This window comes from Panulirus ornatus, chromosome 43 (assembly GCF_036320965.1).
Source record: "Panulirus ornatus isolate Po-2019 chromosome 43, ASM3632096v1, whole genome shotgun sequence".
Taxonomy (NCBI): Eukaryota; Metazoa; Arthropoda; class Malacostraca; order Decapoda; family Palinuridae; genus Panulirus; species Panulirus ornatus.
This window is the reverse complement of record NC_092266.1, coordinates 23,472,193-23,496,869: the sequence shown is the minus strand read 5'-3', so window position 1 is coordinate 23,496,869 and position 24,677 is coordinate 23,472,193. Positions and strand designations below refer to the sequence as shown.

Here is a 24,677-nt window from a genome sequence, read left to right as displayed (position 1 = left end):
CAGAAATGCATTTAGGTTACTGGTAAAGGAGATGTTCAGTAAGCTATTCATATCCTAAATAAGGCCAAATGTAGCATGTGCTTCTCAAGTTTGGTCACCGCACCGCACCAAGAGGTGATAGACAAGGTACCAGCTTTCAATCTGGCCACCATGAAAGAGGGAGGATTGAGGGGTGACCTGATCACATCCTTCAAGTTTTTTTTTGTTTTTTTTCAACCAAATTGATTACGTAATAAACAAGTCTTCGAAAGAAGTGTGTATAGAACAACCAGAAGACATGACATGACATTAAGCAAGAAGAAACTTGTGGGGACATATAGAGAAAAAGTACATTTATAAGAATGGTGGAGGCATGGAATGTATTGAATAACCACATGTTAACTGAGGACGACATACCGAAGTTTAAAGAGCCTGTAGAGTAGCAGAGATGGGCTAAAACTCGCTAAATCTCACTGCCCGTACAATAGTTCATTCAGACTAGATACTGTTAAGGTAAGACATATCAAACATGATCTGTCTTAACTGTGCAAAAGTAAAGTAGTTTTGTATAACCCAGATTTGGTGGATGTAGCTCATTATGTATATATATTTTTTTTTTGATCTTGCTTTGTAGGTCGACGTTCACATAACTGGAGAAAGATATTGCCCTTGTGGCTAACCATGGAACTAAACGGTTGGAAGTGGACGGTTCGCCTCTCGTTTTCTGTTGCTCCTGCTCAAGCGGCGACTCGCATATGTCACTGGGCCTGGTTTTTTTTGGTTACTTTTTATTCTATTGTTTTTGGAGGAGCAAATTTACATATACTTCACTCATGCAAATTCATGATTGCTTTGTGTGTGTGTGTGTGTGTGTGTGTGTGTGTGTGTGTGATGGTAATGTGTGTTTCGTTGTGTTTTATATAAAGTTGGGTGTGCTAGTATGATGTATATATATATATATATATATATATATATATATATATATATATATATATATATATATATATATATATATATATATATAAATTTGTGTGTGTGTGTGTTAGTTTGTCTGTGATTTGCAAGTAGGTTTATTTTTGTTTGTCTTTACTTTGTAGGTAGCATTATGTGTGTCCGTCAATGGTTCGTATCATATATATGTTCGCATGGTTGTTGTGACTCTTATGTGTTTACCTTTATATTCGCACGTATGTACTCTAATTGCCTGTCCATTTAGACATTTGTCTAGTGTGGAATGCCAGTGTTGAGCGCTTGATGAGTCTCATGTTCTTGCGCATGCGCGCTCATGCTGACATCAGAATCGTGCGCGCGCGCATACACACACATGCTGACATCGAGTTCAAGTGCGCCCGCTCACTCACACTGACGCCACCAGGCTCACTCGCGCACAATTGGTGATATCGAGTTCCCGCGCGCGCATATGATAACTGAGCGCTTGTTCGCGCGCATCTGCTTGCATCAGGCTTGCTGACCAGTAAGACACATGGCTCCTCGCATGCACCGTGTTCAGCGAAGCCACAGGGATGGGTACCAAGTTGCTTAGATTAACGAAACATTTAACTTGGCCCATTCCCATCACCAACCTGAGTTGTCAATTTCCATCTCTGCCGCGTAAATGCTGAGGGATATATGGCAGCGTGCGATCCGGTTGCGATCGAGGTGTGGTTATTACCTGACGAACGCGAGAGGGATATCCGATGAAGTGAAGGTGTCGGTGCTTTTAAATACACGGTCGAATTCCTTTATCGCCAAGCAAGAGGTTTAGTATTTAGAACAGGTCTTTTTTTTCTAGGGGGGCTTTAGATGCACTCCTTATTTCTCTAAAAAAAAATGATGATCTTAAATTGTTTATGCAAAATCAGATTCGCTGACCCAAATGTTTGCTCACATAATTATACGACGTCCTTCAACATTATGCCTATGCTTGGAACATGGGCGTGGGTATAGGAGTCTGTGTGTATGTTTGATACTAGAAGTAGGGCATTATTCTATGAGGCAGAGTTAGAAGTATATATATATTGTAGGGGTATCTCTCTTGGCTCATAACAAATGTCAACCAGTGACTACGTGGCCTGGGTTGTGTGTGTGTGTGGTATAACCTTCATCAATCCGTGCGTCATCGTGTATGATGCGAATATGGCGGGGGCGTGCAGTGGCCATCCTTACAGCCACTGGAAAGGACTATTCTATACGTCCCCCACTGCCTTCCAATCCTCTACGATTATGTTCTAAGTGTATTCCAAGTCTTCAGAGACTTAAACGAATCATGAGAGACGTTCAGAGTCCTGGAGTTGTTGGAATAAATAGATTATTTAAATGTGTGGATTGGTCATGTTGTGCTATGACGTCACTGGTCTGACGTACCCACCACACCAGCGCTTCGAGGGTACGATAAATACCAGATGCAACGATATTCCTATCATTTGGGTCGCCATTTATTGCTACGAGTGTGATTAATAGAGTGTACCGGTGTGTACCTGTGTGTAACGCAGTGTGATTCTATATGAAGAACTGTTATGTACACTGAAATGAGTGTGGAGATGTGACTGAACTTGATACAGTATTACGTCAGTCACAACATATATTTAACAAGGAGATCCCAAGCGATAGTGTTATACGAAACGTAATTAGATCTTTCTGTTGTATATTGAAGGAATTATGCTTCATACTACGGATCAAAAGTAATATTCATGAAAGTGAAATCGATAGGAAGTCTATAAGTGGCAACTCTCTCAACTTTATTGTTGCCAGGCGTTGAGGATTTTCATCCACAAGTGAACGTCTGGAGGTATTTCAGTTAATAGTGTCTTTTTAACACCTTTGTTGGATTCATACTTACCTTATCGATGAAAATAGGTATTTCACACATGATGGGATAATTCAGATACGTTCTGTGTAAACTCAGAGTGAACTAACACCGTGCGAAGGTTAGTCTAGAATTTTGACACAAGCAAAACGGATCGCTCACTCTCGTCTTGTGTAGGCGGGCGCCATGTTAAGCTAAGAGGCGACGATCCAAGATGGCGGACGAGTGAGAGTGTGTGAAGTGAGTCTCCGTGTAACACGAGCGATTTGTGGTGGATTATCAAATCGTGTCGTGCCAAAATTAGGTTTATGCAGTCCTAAAGTGACTTAGGACGTACTGGTGAAAAAACCCGGTGGATTTACTAGGTAAGACGGGAAATATCTGCGTTAGTGCCAGTGGTGAGGATTGAACTGCTAGACGAATGAGTATAATTCTCACTTTCACACTCGTGCAAGCTTCTGACCTCTTGTTTATCTTCTGTTTCAGTCATGGATTCCAAAGCTGCTGTGATACTCATACTGGTAAGTACCCATCACCTTTTATTGTCGATTAGAGGCGTTAGTACAGAGGTGGAAGATAACAGGAGGCACTCAAAGTCCCCTCGGGTGGTATAGTTGGGCGAGGCTGTCTGGCAGGGGGAGTCCTTGGGCCCTCAGCCCACACACACCGCTTATTGTGCTCTGCCTTGCCTTCAGCTTAGGTAAAAAGGATATCTCTGGGCCACACTGCAGGTAATGAGACCTGAAACTGTTTTTAGTGTGTGTAATGCCTGTGGCGGAGATGGGGGAGGGAGAGGTGAGGGCATGTTGGGTACCCTTCTCGTGCGTGTGCCTCTACAGCAGGAGGTGGGTGCGAGGTAGGTGTTTCGCCATACGTGAGGGAGGCGGCCTTTGAGGTGGCATAATTGTTGTGATTACACGGCAGCGCGGCTTTTTAGCTCCTTGTTACTATCGGACTGCATTACCCGAGCGTCGCCCTATTGGTTTATAAAGTAGGAGATTTGGAGCATCATTCCAATTCAAGTTTGCTGTACCATTTAATGAAGAGTTATTTATTAATATGAGGAGCCGTAATTAAGGGAGCCAAATTAGTCGGTGAGATGCAGCGGTTAATGTGTTCTGCTGAGCGATACTGCCGAGCATCGCGTTTTCAAAGTGGCACACACGGAAATTTCAATGCATTCTAAAGTAGTTATCTGTATCTTCTTTGGCTCCTCCAGGGTTTATTATGCCAAGATGGAGTTGATTAGAATGTTTAACTGATATTCTAATTACGTATGTGTTCATTATGTATTATTTTTCGTTGATGTCTATTACGTGACGATACGCAAACATTGCAAAGCTAATCGGGAATTTTTTAGGTAAAGTATATGCTCGACTTCGTGTAAGGTTATGTCCTATGGCTGAATTACCCGAAGTTCAGTTTTACTGTTAGATTCTATTTGCCGCATCGTTATTGCTGTAGCGCAACTTGCGTTCATGAGGAAGTGAGACGACGACTTTATTGCCGACATTTGTGATCACTGGGGAGGTAAGGGAGGGACGCCCTTTGAGCTCCGGCACCTCCAGGTTCCTCGATGCCTTGCCATCAAGGTCCTCCACGAGTTTCTTCTGGTGTTGGTGTTCTTCGTCAGTCATGATTTTTTCATGAGTGATTGGATGAAATTCAGGTATCGCGAAGAATTAGAGGGTTATACATTATGTATAGTGAAGTCATTTAGCGCCGGTAGGTGGTGAAGGCGTGGGCAGCTGTGGGCGTGGGCGGCGGCAGGTACGTAGGTGGCGACTTCAGGGTCTAGGCGTAGGCCCGGGGGGGAACGGGGGAACACAACGGGACCTGGTCGACCACCCCCTTGTACTGGCCTCCAACAGGCTCTTCTGAAGCCGGGTAGCGGCTGCAGCCTCCTCCCACCCTGCCACGGAAATCCCATAGAGCCATAGCGACACTGCAGTGCCAACACCCATAGATATATTACCACTATGGCATGATCTTGACAATACATGACTACATCAACACACCGCAACATAATCATGACAACATACAGCTACGTAATTGTCTTGCACCACGCCATAATTACATCGTCAGGCAACCAGTCAACCACCACTCTAACCTCCAAACAACCCCATTAGAATCACAGAGCTACTGTTTCCATGAGATACATTCTCCCCACCACCCATAACACCACATAAGCAACACCGTACATCGAATTCAAACCACCACAGCAACACTGTATTGCTACAAACATCACGTGGCAACACCACAGTCATTGAAACACCCCCGCGTCACCATACAACCACATTAACCCAACAGCAGCGTGATGTTGCCAAACCAATCAACCACAAAGGAATGTAATACGAAGAACATCCCACTGATACCATACAGCTTCACTGACACCACAGCACCACTACGGTATGGGGTCCCACGAGTGTAAAACTCCCTCCCCCGTAAAGTGTAAATAAATAATTACAGGATAGCTCTACTGACACCGTGACACAAGACATTTCCACTCAGCCATATCACACGAGTGTAACAACGGAAGCAGACCTGTGTTCCTCTGGGCCACTAAGCTGTACAGAGACAATGGTTGACAGCTCTGACTGCTTTTGTTTTGTTGTGATCATTATATTGTTCCCATGTCAGAGGCACACGAGAAATTATTGTTATTAATTATCCTTGATATTGTTATTATTACTTATTATTATTATCTGTTGTTATTATTATTATTATTATTATTATTATTATTATTATTATTTCGCATTAATCGTCAGGCTTCTGCATCACAAAATTAGTCTGTGTCCGTTAATAACTCAAGGGTGGGCCTTTTTCTTTTGCTTCTTTCCCAACACCTCCTAACTTTGAAACTCTCTAACCCTTCCTGTCTTCCTTAACATATATGACCTGACTATTCAAAAGTTAGGTTTTCCATTTCCTCCGAAATTCTTCGTATATTTTTGTCTTATTTCTCGCTATCAGTAACCCCCCCTTTCACATTTCAATTAAAGCCCGGCCTCGATGTATTCCTGTTTACCTCCTGCGTGCCGTAGAAGGCGACGAAGAGGAGTGGGAGTTGAGGCGGTATACTGGAAGTCCATCAGTCCTGCGTTGATAAATCTTAAATGGGGAAAAGGAGGTTAAGCCATGATTTTCCCGTAAAGCCAGGAAAAGGCGAGCAGGTGTAAAAATCATTGTCATTTTTGATATTATTAGTATCGTTATTATCATTATTATTATTATTATTATTATCATTATTATTATCATTATTATTATCATTATTATTATTATTATCATTATTATCATTATTATTATTATTATTATTATTATCATTATTATTATTATTATTATCATTATCATTATTCTTATCATTATTATTATTATTATCACTTATCATTATCATCATCATTATTATTATCATTATCATTTATTATTATTATTATTATAGATGATAATGATAATAATTGAGTCTAAATGAACGAAAAACCGATGTTGTAGAGCCTTGTGTCTTATGCCTAGATGTCTGCAGTTTACTTTTTCCCTGTGGACTAGTTTGATCAACTACACCGAGCATAATGACTCATTTCCCCCCCTCAGAAGTTCAGGGTGGAGTGGGCGACTCGTTTGTCGTACATATTAATCAAGTTTTTAAAGCCTGTAAGCTGAACCAGTTGATCCTTTGGCGGATAGAAGCGCGAAATGTGATGATCATCTATGATGGTACCCAGTGATTTATGAGTTAATGGATGAGTTTATTTAGTTTCTATCTGCGCGGCATTAATGTAGAACATTCTCTAGTTATAGATTATATGTATAATTTCCTTGATTCAGAGTGTTTTGGTGTATTACCTTTATAGTGTGTTTGCTTCTTATCCATCAAAGAACTGTCCAGAGAATGTTGTCATTTTCACGTAATTCGTTTTGATGCTTTCAGTCGTTCTTGCTCAGCCTTTTGGATAAAGATAATTGTAAAGATGATTATATTTGAACTGGGCGCTTTACCCGTCAATAAGTGGTTCAGATCCTTTTCTTATTTCGGAGGATTCAAGCCGTCATTAACCTCGTGAGCGTAGTGGTATGATCCTTGAGCATGGCTGTACGACCTGTCATGGCATCTCCATTGTCAAATAACGCGCCATCGTATGTAAGGATCGATCCGTCGATTTCAAGCGCTTTACCGTCTTTTTCGCTGGTCGCACCGTTGTGGTCGAAGGGTTGATATGGATGAGATCCTTAGTTTGTGTGTGTGTGTGACTCGTTCGTAGTTTTCTGCGTGAGCGAAGTATCGTCCAGAACAGACGACTGAGCTTTTCAAAAAAAAAAATCCTCATTTGGCTGCTTTCTTTTTCCTATGGAAAAAAACAAAAACAAATGAGCATAGGAAGGGATGATTTCCCGCCCCTTCTCGTCGCCTTCTACTACAAATGGAAGATACGTGAGCAATATCATTTCTCCCCTATCCTTTAAATATATAAGTATAGTTCTTGTCACTGTTCATCACACCGCCATAACAGTGTAAACTACAGCGCAGTTTACAATGTATAGTCTTATTAAATATAAACGGTTCGGGGCATTTACCCAGACGCTCAGTATACCTCCGTTGGCAAAATAAGGGAAGAGGTTTTGTGGAGATCTTTTATCGGTCAGCTGTTGTTATGACCTTTCACTCCCGTCCTATAAGAACCAGTCCAAGGTTGAACCTTTTGGTCTACCCCGTCCTAGAGCCGCGCTAACATTAGGCTTAGAACCAGGTTTGTTCTCTGTCCAGGTTTTACGTAATTCTGTCCAGACGTGTTAGAGTGTGTCTTGAGGTCGTATGTGGAGAAATGTGTGGGGGGTCTTGAGACCACAGCTTGAGATGGGAGGCTGTCTTTGACGCCGTATCTGGAGGTGTGTGCGTCTTAAAACCATACCTAGAGGGTCTTGAGACCATATCTGGAGGTGTGTGGGTGTTGGGGGACCACATCTGCAGGTGTGAGGGTGTCTTTGAGACCATATGTGGAGGTGTCATGGGATTTTGGGGTGATATATAGTGGTGTGAGGGTGCCCTCAGACCATATCTAGAAATGTTACATTACGTAGAGGTCATATATAGAGGTCTTATGTTTCTAGAGGCCATATCTAGAGGTAGAAGGTTTTATAGACTTTGTATCTACAGGTATTAGATGGTCAAGAAACGTTAGTTAGGGCTATTGGGTATTCTAGGGACATTATCTAGAGGTAATAGGTGTCCTGGTTACCCTATCAGTAGAATTTGAATTGTTGACCGTCCGTACCTAGAGATGATAGACGCTATCAGCTGTTGAGAATGATTTTGAGGGATCTGAACACATAAAAGTTTGTGCAGCTTGACGAGTTATTTTCCAGGTATTTTTTTCCTCTTTGTGAGCTTCGCTTGACCGGGTAATTGGCCGGATTTTGATTTGGTTTGTTTATGTGGATGGCATTAGTTTGTGTTCGCTCTCCTGGTTTGAATGGTTGGTTTGCATCCCTTGGTATTTGATTAGTTATTTTTGTTGTTGTTGTTGTTGTTTGGTTGTTGTTGTTCTTATGTGTGGTTTAACTGGTGGGTTTTCCTTTTGGGCCTTGATTTGTATTATGGGAAGTTTAGTTCTTTTGGTATTCATTTCTGTGGTATGAATGGCTATTTATCATGACGGTAATGAAATTCTAATATTGTCTGGTTACTTTTCAGTACTTTGTATGACAAGGTAATGTAAATGACACTTTTTGGAAGATAAGACATTTTAACCAGAATGACTTAAAAAGTAGCTATACTAAATTTGAGAGAATGTTTGTTAGGACGAATACATCATTAAATATACCTGATTATCAGACTTAATGATTCACACTTGTTAATGTGGACATTTAAAGATATTCAAATCATTCGTCTTACACTTTTATGTTGGAGGGTGTGACCTCTAGACACACTTAACACACTTTTCTTTCCTTTAGCCTAATAAGACCTTTCGAAACTTGCCAACAGGATCTGAGCGTCGCTCGACTTGCTGCTCGTTGCATTAGAAAAGTTACCGAGAGTTCCGCTTAAGCTGTATTGAAATGAAAAAGGAAAAAAAAAAAGCTTAAGATCTAGGAGGAGAGAGGCGTTAAAGCACTAGGAATTCCGCAGTAGAGTTGGGATAGATAAGGAGGAATGGGGACGTAATTGGCTGGTAATGGGTGGAAACATACGTGCCGGTGATGGAAATGGAGGGGAAAAGCTCGGAAGTCGATGATGTTTGTGCATGGAAAGGACGGCTAATGGGATGACCTTGGTGGTCAATGACGAGGTTATGTGGTCAGTAATGGTGTGTCTTGAGCTACTCTTAACAGCCAGTAGTCCCAGTGGCACAGAATTCAATAAGAAAAGTACAAATGAGGAATCATATAGCGGGAAAACTTCGAGAAGGTGGCTGACATTTGAAACGATTGGCAAAGGAAGTTTGAAATTACGTGAACAGGAAGTTTGAACGTGTGTTTTACGATCTTGAAGAGGCGTATTGACTGGTTGTTGATATCAGTGAAGTATTTGTATATCCGTGGATATTAAAGGTATTGATTGTCTTTGCATTGACTTCAGGAGGTAATAGTCGATTCCAGTGTTACTTCAGGGGGTAGTAATTTAATGAATTGTGACTTCAGGGGTAGTGTTTTATTCCAGTGTTGTTGAAAGTAATAGCTAGAAAATGGTTGCTTGTGTTTGTTTTGCATTTCTTACCTTTTGATTTCACACAGTTCGTTTCTAGTGGTTGAATCTCTCGTCTAATGTGAAGATATTGGCCAATATTTATATTGGCGAATTTTCATATATTGAAATTTCAGATCTCGTCAGAGTTTTCGGTTTTTGAGAGAGTGATCTTTGGATGTTCGAGTCTTATTTAAAACTTATTTCTGAGCGGCTTTCTGAATCTTTTTTCTTCTTTAATCAACGTTGAACAGCGTATTCCAAAATGAGTTCTGACCAGGGTGTTGTGAAGAGGGAGTCACAATGATTGGCAGGTCGTAGCTGCTGGGCAAACTGAATGTAAGAAGAAGAGATTAGAGCTTGTGTGTGCCCTCGCCATTAGCTAGTACGTTACTCATCAAGCTTCTGCATCCCTTGATTGCCGTGTGGCTCTCACTAACTCAAGGATGTACCGTTGTGTTGTCTGTTTCTCTGCTACCTACACCACTTTGAAACTTCACCTTCGCATGCTTTTCTTCACACCGACGACCACCAGTTCCTTCTTTAAAAAAAGGGCTGGTTTTCCAATTCCCTGAGAACTTGAGTGGTTCCTCTGTCTCTTTGAACATCTGTTGTGTTTCATTTATGACCCCGACCTCGGCGAAGACTTCATCGGTGACCGGAGTCTTCGGCGTTAATGAGATAGGCTGGGGAGATAGGCTGGGGAGAGGCAACATTTAGGTTGTTGACGTGTGTGAGGGAGGCTATAGTCTTGAGGCGAAGCCCTTGGGAACTCGTAAGGAGGATCGGTCGTACATCAGGCGAGGATGAGGAGGGGAGGAGGAAGAAGAGGAGGAGGAGGAGGATTCACTGTTGAGTGTGTGTGTGTGTGTTTGTGTGTGTGTGTGTGTGTTCGTGCCTCGAGGTGGCCTCTATTGCCAGCCTAGCGGTGATCTAAGGAGCGAGTAATTCCCTCCAGGCCAATGTTGCCATCGCTGGCTCCACCACAGTCGCCTTGACACACGATTATCTTGATTACTTGAGTATTTGTAAGCATGCAGTGTGTGTGTGTGTGTGTGTCTGTGTGTCTTTGGTTAACCACTGATTGTCAGTTTTTATTATTTCTTCTTTTGCTTTTAAGGCGTAAATCTTGTGTAAGTGTGTGTGTGTGTACATATATATATATATATATATATATATATATATATATATATATATATATATATATATATATATATATATATATATACACACACACTTCATCATTGGGATGACTCGTCAAAGAACTTCTCACTACAAAGGGGACCATCATAACCCAGCTACTGGAGGCAGCTCAGGTCCAAGCTGGCTGGAGTTCCCGGAGGGAGGTCATGGTTAACACCAGGTCCCTTTGTTAGGAAGGGGTCCTGGCGCAGTTATCAATAAACAGATAAATAACATAAATATTTAGTAATGGTAATGCGAATGTGTGCTTTTCCAGTACATGTTGTAAACCTTCGTCACTGGATCAAAGGCAGTAAAGTGACGCTTCACGATGGTCGTCTGGTTGAATTGTATGATATTTGGTACGAGTTTGGTTCATCAATTTATAGGATGGTTTTCAGGCACAAGGAGACGTAGACAAGTTGTAGAGGCATCGTTGAATTGTAGACAAATTGTAGAGGCAGTATTAATGCTTCGACCAAGTTGTAGAGGCAGCATTGAGGTGTAGATAAGTTTCAAGAAGTGACATGGAAGTTCAGACAAGATGTAGAGGCAGCATCGAAGTGTAGACATGTTTTAGGGGCCAGCATCAAGGTGTAGTAGAGGTAGTTTCGAGGTGTAGACAAAGAAAGATCTTGGGTTTTCGAAGAAATGTATACTGCCTTGATGTGTACGGTGGACGTATATGGTCGAGCAGTGTGTCTGACATGCCGTTTATGACCACAGAGTCCAACAACTCTGTCAATAAGACGACGGGCAGTGGTGTGGTGTACCACTCCCTGGTTTGACGTCACTGGTGTGACGCCACGGGTATGACGTCACATATTCTCGGATGGTGTGAGGTCATTTAGCCTTGACTGACGAGACTATCAAATGCCAATCGAACTATCACGGTTATGACTTCGGTCTCGATTATCTACTTGCATATTATCACATTTACATATGATTATGTATAATCGAACGTGTATAAATATACACGGATATTTTTTTTTTTTTTATTCTTAACCTCGAGATTCCACATGGAGCCATGATCGGGTTTGCCAGGGAGGGTAGAGGACGGAGCTGGGGGAGTTGGGAGGGGTGTTAGAGGGGTAAGGAAGACCCACCCGGACCCAAGGTTTGACGGCTGGTCGCTGCTGCTGCTGCTCAAGGTGAGGGAATTACATCAGCGTTGAGCACATCACAGCAGCGACGAGGGAGGAGAGGGATGTGTAAGGGTGGGTGGGTGAGCTTTGGGGCGAGGATGATCATTTCATCTCTTGGGAACGATGGTTCGACACTTCGGTATGACCAACCTGTCCTTTTGGTCCGACCCTTAAGGGTTTTGGTCGATAGTCCAGGCTGTTATGCCCAAGGGTCATACCGTCTTGTTCGAGGTGTATGACGCTCCTTTGTCGGCATGATAGAACCCCTCAAAGAAACTCCATTTCTTGTATAAGTTCACACGTCTTGCGTTTTAGTATTGGGGAAAACTGGATGGTAATCGACCTTAGTGTTAATTGAGTGTGGTAATGGATTCACACCGTAAGAAGTCACGTATCACTCTATAATACCGTTTCCTCCTTTATTTTTCTCCTCATCGTTAAAACTGAATCCCACATAACCTCAACAGTTGAGAGAGTTCCATCCCTTGGCAAAATTACATCCAAGTCATGACCGTGAGCTGAACCAAGGGCACTTCCCTCATGCAGGGTCCTGGAAGAACTGGGTGACGTGACGTCAGGAAGCTAACAAACGTGATGAGAAAAACACTCAAAACCTTTGGTCTGGAACGGTGTGGTGTTGGAGACCCCAGCTCGGGGTCTCCAATCCTTGACACGATGGGAGAGATATTTACATTAAGTATAAGGACGACAACATTGCTTTAGAGATGCATCAGGAGGTCTTCCAGTATTGAGCGTTTCTCGTTTCGTTTATAGTCCATCAGGGTCCAGCTCCGCTCGTAGCTGTTGCTAGTAGTGATGCTGAAGAAAACAGATAATTGTACTGTCAGACGAGGGAGATTATCCTGGATGACGGTGATGGGCAAAGACAGCCGGAAAATTAACCTAATCCTCTCATTTGCTTTTCATGTACGAAGGTTTGATTGCATTATCTTCTCATCGTATCACACACGAATTATAAACCTTTGTTAAGAACCAACGCGGTTTTCCTCAAAGCACCAGGCATGAGGTTGAGGATATGTGGGAGTGACTCTTAGAGGTTGAACGTACGTGATCAACCCCGTCATGAAAACTCAGGATGGTGGGTCTCGACCTTTGTAACACCTCTTCCTTCCGAGCAGCCTAGTGAGCGAAGCTGTGAAGTTCTTTTTCCTTCTTTCGTCATTCGCTTCTTCCTGTAACCTTCCTGCCTTTAAGAGTCAGGTCTACATGTTGAGCCCTGATTAATTTCCTCATTCTTTCTGCCTGGCTTTTCCCACCCGAGATGGTCATGACGAGATCATGCATTGTCCTGGTCAAGTTGGCCACTGGACAGAAAATAATGAGGAATGTGAACGTATTGAGATTTATCGTTGGAATCCCTCTTAGTTACGTCCCGCGGGTGTTCATAGGGTTAGGGTCTGGTGTAGGGCAAGAACCATAGGGTCAGGTAGTGGTGTAGGGCGAGAACCATAGGGTCAGGTCGTGGTGTAGGGCGAGAACCATAGGATCAGGTCGTGGTGTAGGGCGAGAACCATAGTGTCAGGTCGTGGTGTAGGGCGAGAACCATAGGGTCAGGTCGTGGTGTAGGGCGAGAACCATAGGGTCAGGTCGTGGTGTAGGGCGAGAACCATAGGATCAGGTCGTGGTGTAAGGCGAGAACCATGGGGTCAGGTCGTGGTGTAGGGCGAGAACCATAGTGTCAGGTCGTGGTGTAGGGCGAGAACCATAGGGTCAGGTCGTGGTGTAGGGCGAGAACCATAGGGTCAGGTCGTGGTGTAGGGCGAGAACCATAGGATCAGGTCGTGGTGTAAGGCGAGAACCATGGGGTCAGGTCGTGGTGTAGGGCGAGAACCATAGGGTCAGGTCGTGGTATAGGGCGAGAACCATAGGGTCAGGTCGTGGTGTAGGGCGAGAACCATAGGGTCAGGTCGTGGTGTAGGGCGAGAACCATGGGGTCAGGTCGTGGTGTAGGGCGAGAACCATGGGATCAGGTCGTGGTGTAGGGCGAGAAAGTACCTGGCGATTTCGGAGGTCTTTGACCCCGGGTCTGGTCTGGGTGACCACCATGGCCTCTCTTACGGTCTCGCCGCCGCCACCGAGGTAGAATTCCCAGCTCGGAGACCCAGGCAAGCCTCCGTCGGTGGGTCTCCTTCCCTCCCCCCTCTCCGTACCCCCGGCCTCGCTTCACGGACCATCCCCACGTACTCTAGGTCGCATTCTGAGGCTGGAGTACGCCGCCAGGGAGGCCCTGCACGTGCGATGATGTGGGTGTTGGGAGGGGAGCCTGGGGTGATGGGGAGGGTGGTCTGGTAAGGGGGATTCATCTTAACGCCAGCTAACTGTAAGGTCGTGACAGCCAGTCTCTCCCCCCACCCCAGCGAGCTCCCTCGCCCACGCACTCGTCGACGTTGGTCCACGCATACACACACGCGCGCGCACGCTCTTTTGCAAGTATCAAACGCACTCGCACTAGTAACGGGTGTGTGTGTGTGTGTGTGTGTGTGTGTGTGTGTGTGCCAGGAATTGATGTATGGTACGGCTAGAATCTTTATTCATTAATTTAGGATCAAGTTTTTCTCTGTAATGAAGGCGCAGATATTCGTATTTCTCTAGGCAGGGTCAGTTTTTGCTTTGATAAAGTCGGAAGAATCTTTTATTTATGATCGAGACTGATTCTTCCCTTTTTTTAAGGTAAGGACAGATCTTTTTTTTTATTCATATTTCTGTCGTTTTTTATGACGTTGGGACAGATATGTCAAATCATTGTCTAATAAGATGGCTACAGACTTTAACGTTTCGTAAGTAGGGACATGTTTTTCTCAGTAATGACTTAGGGACAGACTTCTGTCTTACGTGACAGAGAGTTTAGGAAATACGGATCCAGGAAACAAAAAGTAGTCAATCAAGTCAAAAAAAAGAGTGATAGTGTAGGTGGGTTAGTGAGGTTGATTGGTTGCTTAACACCTGTATGTTCGCCATGTGTGTGTGTGTTTGTGTGCGTGTGTGTGTGTGTGGAGGAGGCTGCTGAGGGGGACGCAAAGGTCGCGAGGGGGTGGCCAGAGGGCAGCGAGGAGGAAGTAGCTGGCTGGGGTGAGTGTAGGGGGAGCTGCAACACCCACCACCTGTGGAGCTCCCTAGCTGCTACGAGGAGGAAGTCAACTGGCTGAGGGAGGAGTGGAAGGGGTGCGTCACCCACCATCATGGGTGCTCCCCAGGAGGAGGAGACTGGCTGGGGTGAGTGTAGGGAGGGAGGATGTGTTACAGTCACCTGCGGAGCTCCCCAGTTGCAAGGAGGAAATGGCCGGCTGGCGGAGTAAAGGGGGGCTCGTCACCCATCACCAGGGGAGTACACACACACACACACACACACACACACACACACACACACACACACAGAAACACAGAAACCTCAGAACCCCATTTATGGGGCTGCTGCAGCTTCGAGGCTGCGCTATAGAATCTGAAGCGAATAATGATGACACAGCCTCGCCGAAAATGCCTTTTCACTCGTTAGTGTAACTTCAGACACACTCTCTCTCTCTCTCTCTCTCTCTCTCTCTCTCTCTATATATATATATATATATATATATATATATATATATATATATATATATATATATATATATATATATTAGGAATTCCCTACTTTTTCTGATTTTACTATTTGAAAAATTGCAGTCTGTTTCCTGTGTTAGTATCATTGTTCCAGTTTTTCTGAAGAATCGAAATGTCAGAATCATAAAGACAAGATTATTAATGATTTTATAACATCCTCAGCAAACCGGTGTACCGTCAATTCATTTTTTTTTCTCCCAGAACCGATAAGAATTTTTATTCTAGCTTCCAGCGTGGAAAAAAAAAAACCGGAGAGCTAAAGTTTTTAGACCGTCATTAAATTTTTTCAGAATAAAAGAAAAATCTTAATGTCAGATTTGCTGAAATGATTCTTTCCTCTCAGGTAAGATTTTTGTCTTTCTATTCTTTATGTCTCTGGGTTCCTGTCATGGCAGCTCAAGATCCCATGGGTCAAGTTAGGAGGTCATGTTAGGTCAATCAGTCACCCTTGATTGTGTGTGGACGCTAAGAGTAATTAAACAACCGCTGGATCTGTTATGAAAGGGGGTCTTCTGGGGCTATAACCCCGGGAAGAACCAAACCCCTCACCCCATACAGGGTCTTCCGCTTCTGCTCCAGTTCTGCGCTACATTCAGTAACAGGGGCGGGATGGCCTCCTCTGACGCGAAGAGATGTTTTACAAGACGAGATTGCTACTGCAGTGATGTGTCGACATCTGGCGATGATACAGCCTCGTCAAGGTTGGCTTTTCATGAGCTGTGTCCGGAAGCACTGCCGGTTCGCATAAAATCTACAGGCACACACACACACACACACACACACACACACACACACACACACACACACACACACACGCGCGCGCGCGCGTGTGCGAACATGCACGCACGCACATATTGATACACATTAGCATTTCTCTCTCTCTCTCTCTCTCTCTCTCTCTCTCTCTCTCTCTCTCTCTCTCTCTCTCTCTCTCTCTCTCTCTCTCTCTCTCTCTCTCTCTCTCTCTATCTATCTATCTATCTATCTCTCGATACTTCTATAAACAACATCCCCCAAACCAGCATGGCTTGTGTGCGGGCCTTGTTAAGAGTGTTTGGGTGGGAGGCGGCCGTGGTGCAGCCCCTTGACCTACCAGCTGTTCCCGTCAGGAGAAAGTGTTACAGCGGCCAGACTAGTGGGGAAGAGGGAGGGAGGAGGCGAGGCGGCATGACACGTCCTGAGGGAGTGTGTCGTCACCATCTTCCTGTAGGAGGAGGGAGGGGCATGACACGTCCTGAGGGCTTGTGGCGCCACCGCCATCCTCCTGGTGTAGGAGGAGGGAGGGGCATGACCGTCCATAGAGCGTGTGACGCCATCCTCCTCCTACTGTAGGAGGGAGGAGGCATGCCACATCCTGAGGGGTGTGTGGCACCACCATTTAGCAGGAGGAGGGTGACGAGGAGACTCACTCCCTAGTGCAGACTGGAATGGAACGTGGAAATTATGAGGTGAAAAGAACGTCCAATATTATGGTACACTGGGAGTTGGGACACAAGAGCGTTGGGTCATCGTAGGGGACGGGGTGTAAATGGCCGGAGGTTCGCGATGCCCTACGGCGTGACCAGGTGTGGTGATCGTGTGTTGTCTCCCTCTACCGCTGACTGCACTGTGTCTACTGCCGGCGGCTCCTGCCGATGGCCAGCGTACATGAACACCATATGACGTACCTCGTTACTCACTAGCCTCCAGGACGACGCAGCGGCCCTTGGCTATGATGGCCTTGCCTTTGGTCTGGCCCTTGAGGCTCAGGCTGTTATACCCAGCGGTCGCACTCTCTTGCTCTAGAGTCGTACCGTTGTACTCAAGGATCGTACCGACGTACTCGAGAGATCGTATACGTAAAGTAAGTAGTTTAAGTGCACGGATATAAGTTAAACCATTAGTTCCTGATATAAGTATTCACGCACATATTTACCGGCAGTTTTCATCATTATTATTATCATTTCCTTTTCTTTTCTTTTTTTTGCCGCCGTCTCCCGCGTTAGCAAGGTAGCGCAAGGAAACAGACGAAAGAATGGCCCAACCCACATACACATGTATATACATACACGTCCACACACGCAAATATACATACCTATACATCTCAACGTATACATATATATATACACACCCAGACATATACATATATACACATATACATAATTCATACTGTCTGCCTTTATTGGTTGTAGAATTCTCTCCACTCCCTTTCCTGTGCTTTCCTCGTGTCACCCGCTGCTATGATTAGCGCTTCCCAGCTGGGCTGGAGGAGCTCCACCCTGCTGACGTGGTCTAGATGTAGCAGATAGAGATTTCCATCCAATATGGCATCACTGGTGAGGCGTGTGTCACACATACCTGATGATGATGCATATGTCACATTGTTGCCAAGTCTGGAGTGTCTCGTGCATCAGGGTACGCTCCTGTGAGGGGAGAGTCATTAAGCCAAGGAGAGAGGTGTGTCACAAGGAACCTTCCACAGGCATTGAGATCACTTGTGATGTCCGGTACTTATGGAAATACCTGAGCTTCTCGCTGCTGTAATGGCTGTACATCTACGAAGTAATGGAGAGGAATCAAGTGTCACGAGATAACATGACAGGGTCTATAGACAGAGCCTCTGGAAGCTAATATTGACATTATCCATTCGAGGATCTTGAGACTAGTTGATTTGGGAGTCAAGGATGTGGAACGCCTCCTCACATGAACAAAAATATGTATGACTTATTTATTGATGTCATTAGAAAGCTGAATGTGCACCTTGGCTTATTAATGCAGTGATTATAATTGGTATGATTTTCTCTCTGTTTGTGACACTCGAATTGTGTTAGCAGATCAGTTAAAGATATACAAAGAGGCTGTCCTTTCTGGCCCCGAGGCACCACGGACGTGGGAAAGGGTCCTTTTCACACAGTGGTCACACACTAGTCATCGGTTGCTCTTCTCTCTGCTGCCCACCAGGTCATGGGCAAGACATGGTCAGAGCCCACACTGTGTCTCACGCAATATTACCTATGATAATTCCCCTCCTCTCTGTATTCCCCCTTCAACATTTTTTTTTTTCCTACTGATGTTTTCCCTCTCTCTGTATGGTTCCTGGAGCAGCCTTCGTCCTCACCACACGTTGTTTGTAAGTGGAAAGATATGGCAACTGTGCCAACGTGGAGAATACCTCTGGGTCCCGAACACTGGGGCGAGGGGAAGTGGGTCGCAGCCGGAATGGTTTAGAGGAGGAGGAGGAAGGAAGGAATCTGCCCGTGTCACGTCCGCTCCTTAGGATGGAAAAGGCGACCCGAAACACCGATAGATTACTCAGTCCAAGACATATCATCAGGAAGGCACAAAGTGTGAGTCAAAGATCGACATGTGAATAACGTGATGTATGGAAAGCTGCGTACCCGAAGCTTTTACAAATATGAACTATTTACGAAAAGGAGAGTGAGCGAGAGAGGTTAGGGAGACGTCGAGCCGAGGTACTCGGTGCAACAAGAAAGTAAAAGTGAGAGTTGTAGTGACGATGGGCCACGTTGGCACGGGCGTTGCAGTAAGGTGGCTTTTCTATCGCATACCTTGTAGGGTGGGTCCTGCTGGCGATGGGGGCCAAGCTATAGCGGAGCGCCAGCTGGTGTTGGGGCCCAGCTGATGCGGAGATCCAGCTGGTGCCGGGGCCCAGCTCATGCGGAGATCCAGCTGGTGCCGGGGCCCAGCTGATGCGGAGGTCCAGCTGATGTTGAGGCCTCGTCTGGTGTTATGGGCTCAGCTAACCTAGGGGCCCAGGTGGTTTTTGGTCACAGCTGGCGTTTGGGGCGCAGCTGATGGATGGCATAGAGCCCAGGTTTTTCCACAAGGCTGAGGGGGTTCAGCTATATTTGGAAACTGAAAACTTGTGAATAATGAATTTGTTTTGGCAGGTTACATGATGTGGACAGATTGGGTAAACGAATCCCAGAAGTATACACCCCTTCTATTGATTGACTGTATAACTATCTTAGTACATGAGTCGAATTATGGACGTCCCATAGACTGAAAGTATGTAGGAGTTACATTCTAACAAATCGTCACAATTCAGCAGTGGTATTCCAAACCAACGAATGCTGTACAAAAGTTAGTATATAAGTTTTCTGTTTTAAGACACTTGACACAGGCTTGTTGAGTGGCGGTTATATGGTACGGTACGGGTGAAAAACAACGCGCAGACAGAATACCGTAATTAAACCAGACATTCATTTGATTGATTAATTTAATAATTAATCACACACCCCTTGGACTCCTTTTATGGGACTTTTGCATCTTCGAGACTGCACTTAGCAGGGAAATGGACTCCTTGTGGAACGAGTCGTCCCACAACGAGACTTGCACTCCTCTTCACCCACTGACGTTGGCACATCATTGTCGATAAAGGTAACTTCTCTCTCTCTCGGGGCATAACCGCTTGCAGGAGGATCCCGAAGACACCAGTTGATCTGGATGGTTCATGTAAACAGCCCGAAGTTCGAGTGGTTAAAGCCAGTCATCCATATGGCACAGGCGATCATTTGGAAGGCTTACGGCAGTGTGTCCCCGACTTCGCAGACTTAATAAAACCTGAAGTATAAGGGAGGGGAGGCCCCTCCCTCCCCGGCCTAATATAGCTCCTGTTACCGACCAGTCTGTCTGAAGGCGGGCGTGTCCGTTACTGTCCGCCGTTTTTTTTTTTCACTTAGATCTGGATGTTTTTTTGTCAGTGCATCACTACAGACAAGCTATGGCAGTTATTGGAAGTCATGCACGAGTCTGATTGATATAAGATTAACCTCTTGCCCCAACCTCCCAAGATTTCATATAAACTCACATTCGGTAAACCACTTCCAAAGAAAACTTTTTCAACCTATAATCGCTGGAAGGAATTGGCTTGGTTTTAAAGGGCGGCCATATGATCAGACGGCGATAAGGAAAACGACAGTTGGCAGCAGTTGGCGGTACAAGCTCCTCCTCCTCCTTATCCCTCCCTCCACCACCAGCACTATCCATCCCCCTCTCCTCCCTTCCTCCCAAGACAGACGGCCTGACCAAAAGCTCGTGACTGGAGGCACGTTCTGACCACCGCCCCGATCGCTGTAGACAATATACCCATCACGGTTTCGGGTCAGGTACCTCAAGCTGCTGTTTGCCTGGAATTCATCACTTGGGATACGTTACTGGACGGGTGTGTATACGTATGACCAAATGAACGTGGTGAGGCTAATGATTTAACACGTAGTATGGGTATTAAAACCAGCTGTTACGTTATTATATGTGTTACATACACCTGTAATACTCTTTATTTATGCTATGGACGTATGAACAATAAACGGATAAACAACCGTCTTAGTTGTAGGATCGAAGATGACGGAGCACTCGTAAGTCATCTTAAAGTATAATTGAATGCTCTACATATGGCATCACCGATGTAAACATTGAGGACGGCGGTTACCTTTCACTGGTGGTGGTGAGTCGCTCGCCCCTGACGTGCTGGTGGGAGGTGGGCTATATTAGGGGAAGGGGTCAGGGGTAGGCGAGGGCTTAGTAATGGTTGGCATGGGAGGTGGGAATGGTAGCAGAGGAAGGTACCTGGTGATAATGGTAAAGGTTGACTGAATGGGAAGGTGCAGCATTTGGCATAGAGCGAGGATGAGGAGCGATTATGCGAAGTGTGTGTGCAGGCGTGTCTCCATAACCTTTACATAGTTATCTTTTTGGTGTATATTTATCTTGTTCTTGTAACTTATACGTAACTGGTTCCTAGAAATGATAATTGAAGTAGTTATTTTCTTTTAAACTGGTACCCCCGCACACGCCTACTTTAGCTGTTATGTATGATAATAATGATGATTGATAATAATGATAATAAGATGGTAATGATAATGATAATAAAAATAATAGCAATAACAATAATAATAATAATAATAATAGATCAGAAAGCTGTACTGCTGCCATCAATCCTCATATTTTTTCTGGCAAAATTCTCTCAGACCAGTGGAAGGATTTTGACCAAACCTCTTCGGAATATTGCTCTATATTTTCAAGGTGGAGAGGTTAGGTCCCCACAGATCTAATGCAGCTTGTTGAAGAACTCTGACCTTCCAAGAATTTCCTCAGCAAAGAAAAAAAAGAAAGAGATTTGCGCGAAGAATTAACAATAGACCCATGCTGGTTTCCCAGTAGTTTTCTTCTGCACTTATTCTGAACTTAGAGTTTCATATTTTGAGGAAGGAAAGAAATTACAGGATGTTGCATAACGGGCGCTGTAATTTTGAATGACAACGCACCTTTCTTGTGACGCGGGCTTGGGGCGACGTTGGTGAGCGCGTACAGCGAGCGAGCCGGGTCATTGGGTCGTGTTACTTCCTCTTTATTAGTTGACCTGCCCTCGCCTGGAGGGGAGGTTATAATACCCTCCCCTTCTTCTTCTCCTCCCTTTCTTCCCCTCCCACACCCTATACGAAAGAGGGAGGGCAGCGGCAGCATTAGGGATGTTAACTTCGGATGTGTACATTGGCTTAGTCAGATGAGGGCAGACTCAGACCCCTTGTTTTTATCTCTGGTGCTTATTGTTCAGCGTGGACGATGCCAGACCTTGAACTCTCCTCCAAATTACAATTTTACATGTAGTTAAAGTTTACGTAAAGCATGTTAGTTGAGGGTAAATGAATCAATTTTCCATATTTTTCACTCCATTATTAGTCGTTTTGTTGTGTGTAGATTGCAAATATCGTTATATCACGATACGTGCGTTTAATTGCAATTATTTATCATTTAATGCCATACAAACACTGTCTCCCACCTCAACTGCTGCTCCTCGCCTCACAACTGCTTGGGGGGATTACAAGCCCTGGGGTACCACTTGCCTGGCACTGGCTAACCCAGGGCCTCAACCCACGGTGGCCTCCTCTTAAATGAATAAAGTGCATTTTCTTCCCATTGTTACATGCGGAGGAAGTGTAGCCGTAAGAGCTGTTATTCCGAGGGTCTTAGACGTGTACGTATTGTCGACTTGTTATGAAGCGGCGAAACTGGTTCCATGTTGTAAAGGAGACCAGTTTCAAGGCTATGGTGAAGCGGTGTGGAGTTACGTGGTGTGTTGTGGAATGTTTTCAGGGCTGTGGCAATGCTGAAGTGAGTGATGTATACTTTTGGGTTATTTGATGTATACTCTGTGGTGTATGATCAAAAACCTGTGAGTATACAAGGGTCAAGATGTGTACTTCAGCATTGATGTGGATATGATGTTGGCTTTGCATTGATTTCAAGTATGATGCACCTTGAGTGTACATCCTTGATATGTACAGAAAGTACAAGTCTCCATTACATGGTGTATTGTCGTGAGTACGGTACATTCCAAGAACTACACAAACGCAAGTAATGTGGGTTTCGAACCCACTTGCCATGAAACTAGAACACGTCTGTTGTTTGTATATTGAGGTGGATTGCGCGTGACACATATGTTAGAGGAAATTTGTAGGTCGGAATGCCACCTTTGAGGTAGATTTTTTTAAGAACGAAAAATAACAGTTTGAAAAACTAGCCAGTTTATCTTTACGTACGTGTTTGACTTCGTAAACCTTATTGTAGGCTGCAGTAAGGACGACATTAGGGTCGTGCTTTGAGTCGGCAATGATAAGAACTTTGGTTTTTATTACTTTATCCACCAGCTTCTCATGCATAATGTGGGCAAAACATTACAGGCACTCGACAGACATGAGCGTTTAAATTCTCCAAAAATGGGTAACTTTGAGGCGAAGCTGCAGAGGTAAGCTGGGGTGCCCTTTGTATCAGCATATAGACTGAAGCACAGGATAGGATGGGGGAGGAGGGGTCAATACATAACGACCCGTAGAGCGATACAGGTTAGGTCCCCGAGGTGAGCTGAGGTCACGGCGTATTCAAACACACACGTAGCTTGTCGGGTCAGAGCCCACGTATATGGACAGCATAGTCGTTTATGAGGCAGGTTACAGGTTGGGTTGAGGGTCTCATGGTGTCGTCACACAGACACGCATCGTAAGCTGGGTCAGCACATGCATACATAGACACTAGAGCAGGACTTGGGTAGAGTACAGAGGGGTGTTGAGGGACCGATGTTTTCGGCATATAAACGCCCACATCATGGGTAGTATCAGCATACATTTTCATATTTACGAGAGCAGTGTATAACGTAAATCACAAAAGATAGGGTAAACATGCATGTATGCTGTACACAGGGCAAGTTGTCTTTGCACTATGGGCATAGTTCATGACCTTAATGGGTGCTTGCTTTAGCACGGGTACAGGAGTAGAACGTCTTCACGTTCATAAAACCTGACACCTGAAGGTCATAAGCCTGCGATGAAGGGTAACTGTCGTACGTCGTTGTAGAGGTAAGCTTGTTCATCACATAATGAAACAGAGTCGTATCTACGCCAGGGTCAAGTTCTTCCGGCCGCGTATGTTTGTACCACATTCTCCTACTGAATGAAATAGTTATGGTTTTGTACGTACCCTAAGTAAGTATTTACTTAGGGTACTTCACTGAGCAGCTTGGTCTTTCAGTATCTCTTTTTTCCACCCTCACCAACCGCCAGTTTAGACCTTTATATTAGTCTGTCAGCTGTTAGCCTTCCAGTTAGTCTTGTCCTCCCCTCGTTTCTGTCCTCGTTCTCTGTTTCCCTCAACTTCCTTCATGGCAGTCCTTTTAATGAGGTTAGGTGATTTCAAGTGGTGACTAGGAAGGTTAGACAGGTGTATGACTTCCAGGTAATGACTAGGAAGGTTAGACAGGTATATGACTTCAGATGGATTCCAGGTAGCGACTAAGACATGTTAGTTTGGTAAGAGACCTGATGTAGTGCGTCTAGGAGCCGCCTGGTTACTGAGGTTTCATGTCCCGGCTGTCCTTATGGTCTTGTGGACATAGACCGTTACGTGACTGTGGTTGCGACGAGTCTGTCTGGTTCAGGTGCAGGGATGATGTTCATGGTTTCTGATATTACGAGATGGATTTTTGGATTTTTCGTTAGCTTCGAGACTCGTCTTATCAGATGTGTATTGAAAAGTGATAGATTCGGCTGTTATTACTGGTTTCTTGCTGATCCTGTAATATATGCATAATAATCTGCACCTGGGATAGTAATAGATAGTGATAAAAAGAATAAGATTATAGAATTTTGACAAGTTAGGAGGTTTTCGTAAAAACTGAGCAGCTTCACTTGGTTTTGGAGGAGGGAACTACACTTACCGCTCCCTGAAGACCAAAGCAACGATGAAATTGATCGTACCCTCTGCCTCGCTTGATCACATA

General features: G+C 44.6%; 1 protein-coding gene across 4 annotated transcripts in view; it reads left to right on the top strand.

Moving 5' to 3' along the window:
- LOC139762411 (cuticlin-1-like) overlaps positions 1-24,677 on the top strand; it is a 173,341-nt gene that overhangs the window by 25,520 nt on the left and 123,144 nt on the right. For 2 of the 4 annotated variants that reach the window (XM_071687270.1, XM_071687272.1), the window contains exon 2: positions 3,272-3,306. In XM_071687270.1, the coding sequence (XP_071543371.1) occupies positions 3,274-3,306 (33 nt within the window). In that variant the 5' untranslated portion in view covers positions 3,272-3,273. Of the gene's footprint in view, positions 1-2,379; positions 3,151-3,271; positions 3,307-24,677 lie in introns of those variants that run through there. The other 2 variants (XM_071687269.1, XM_071687271.1) reach the window with 2 other exon arrangements.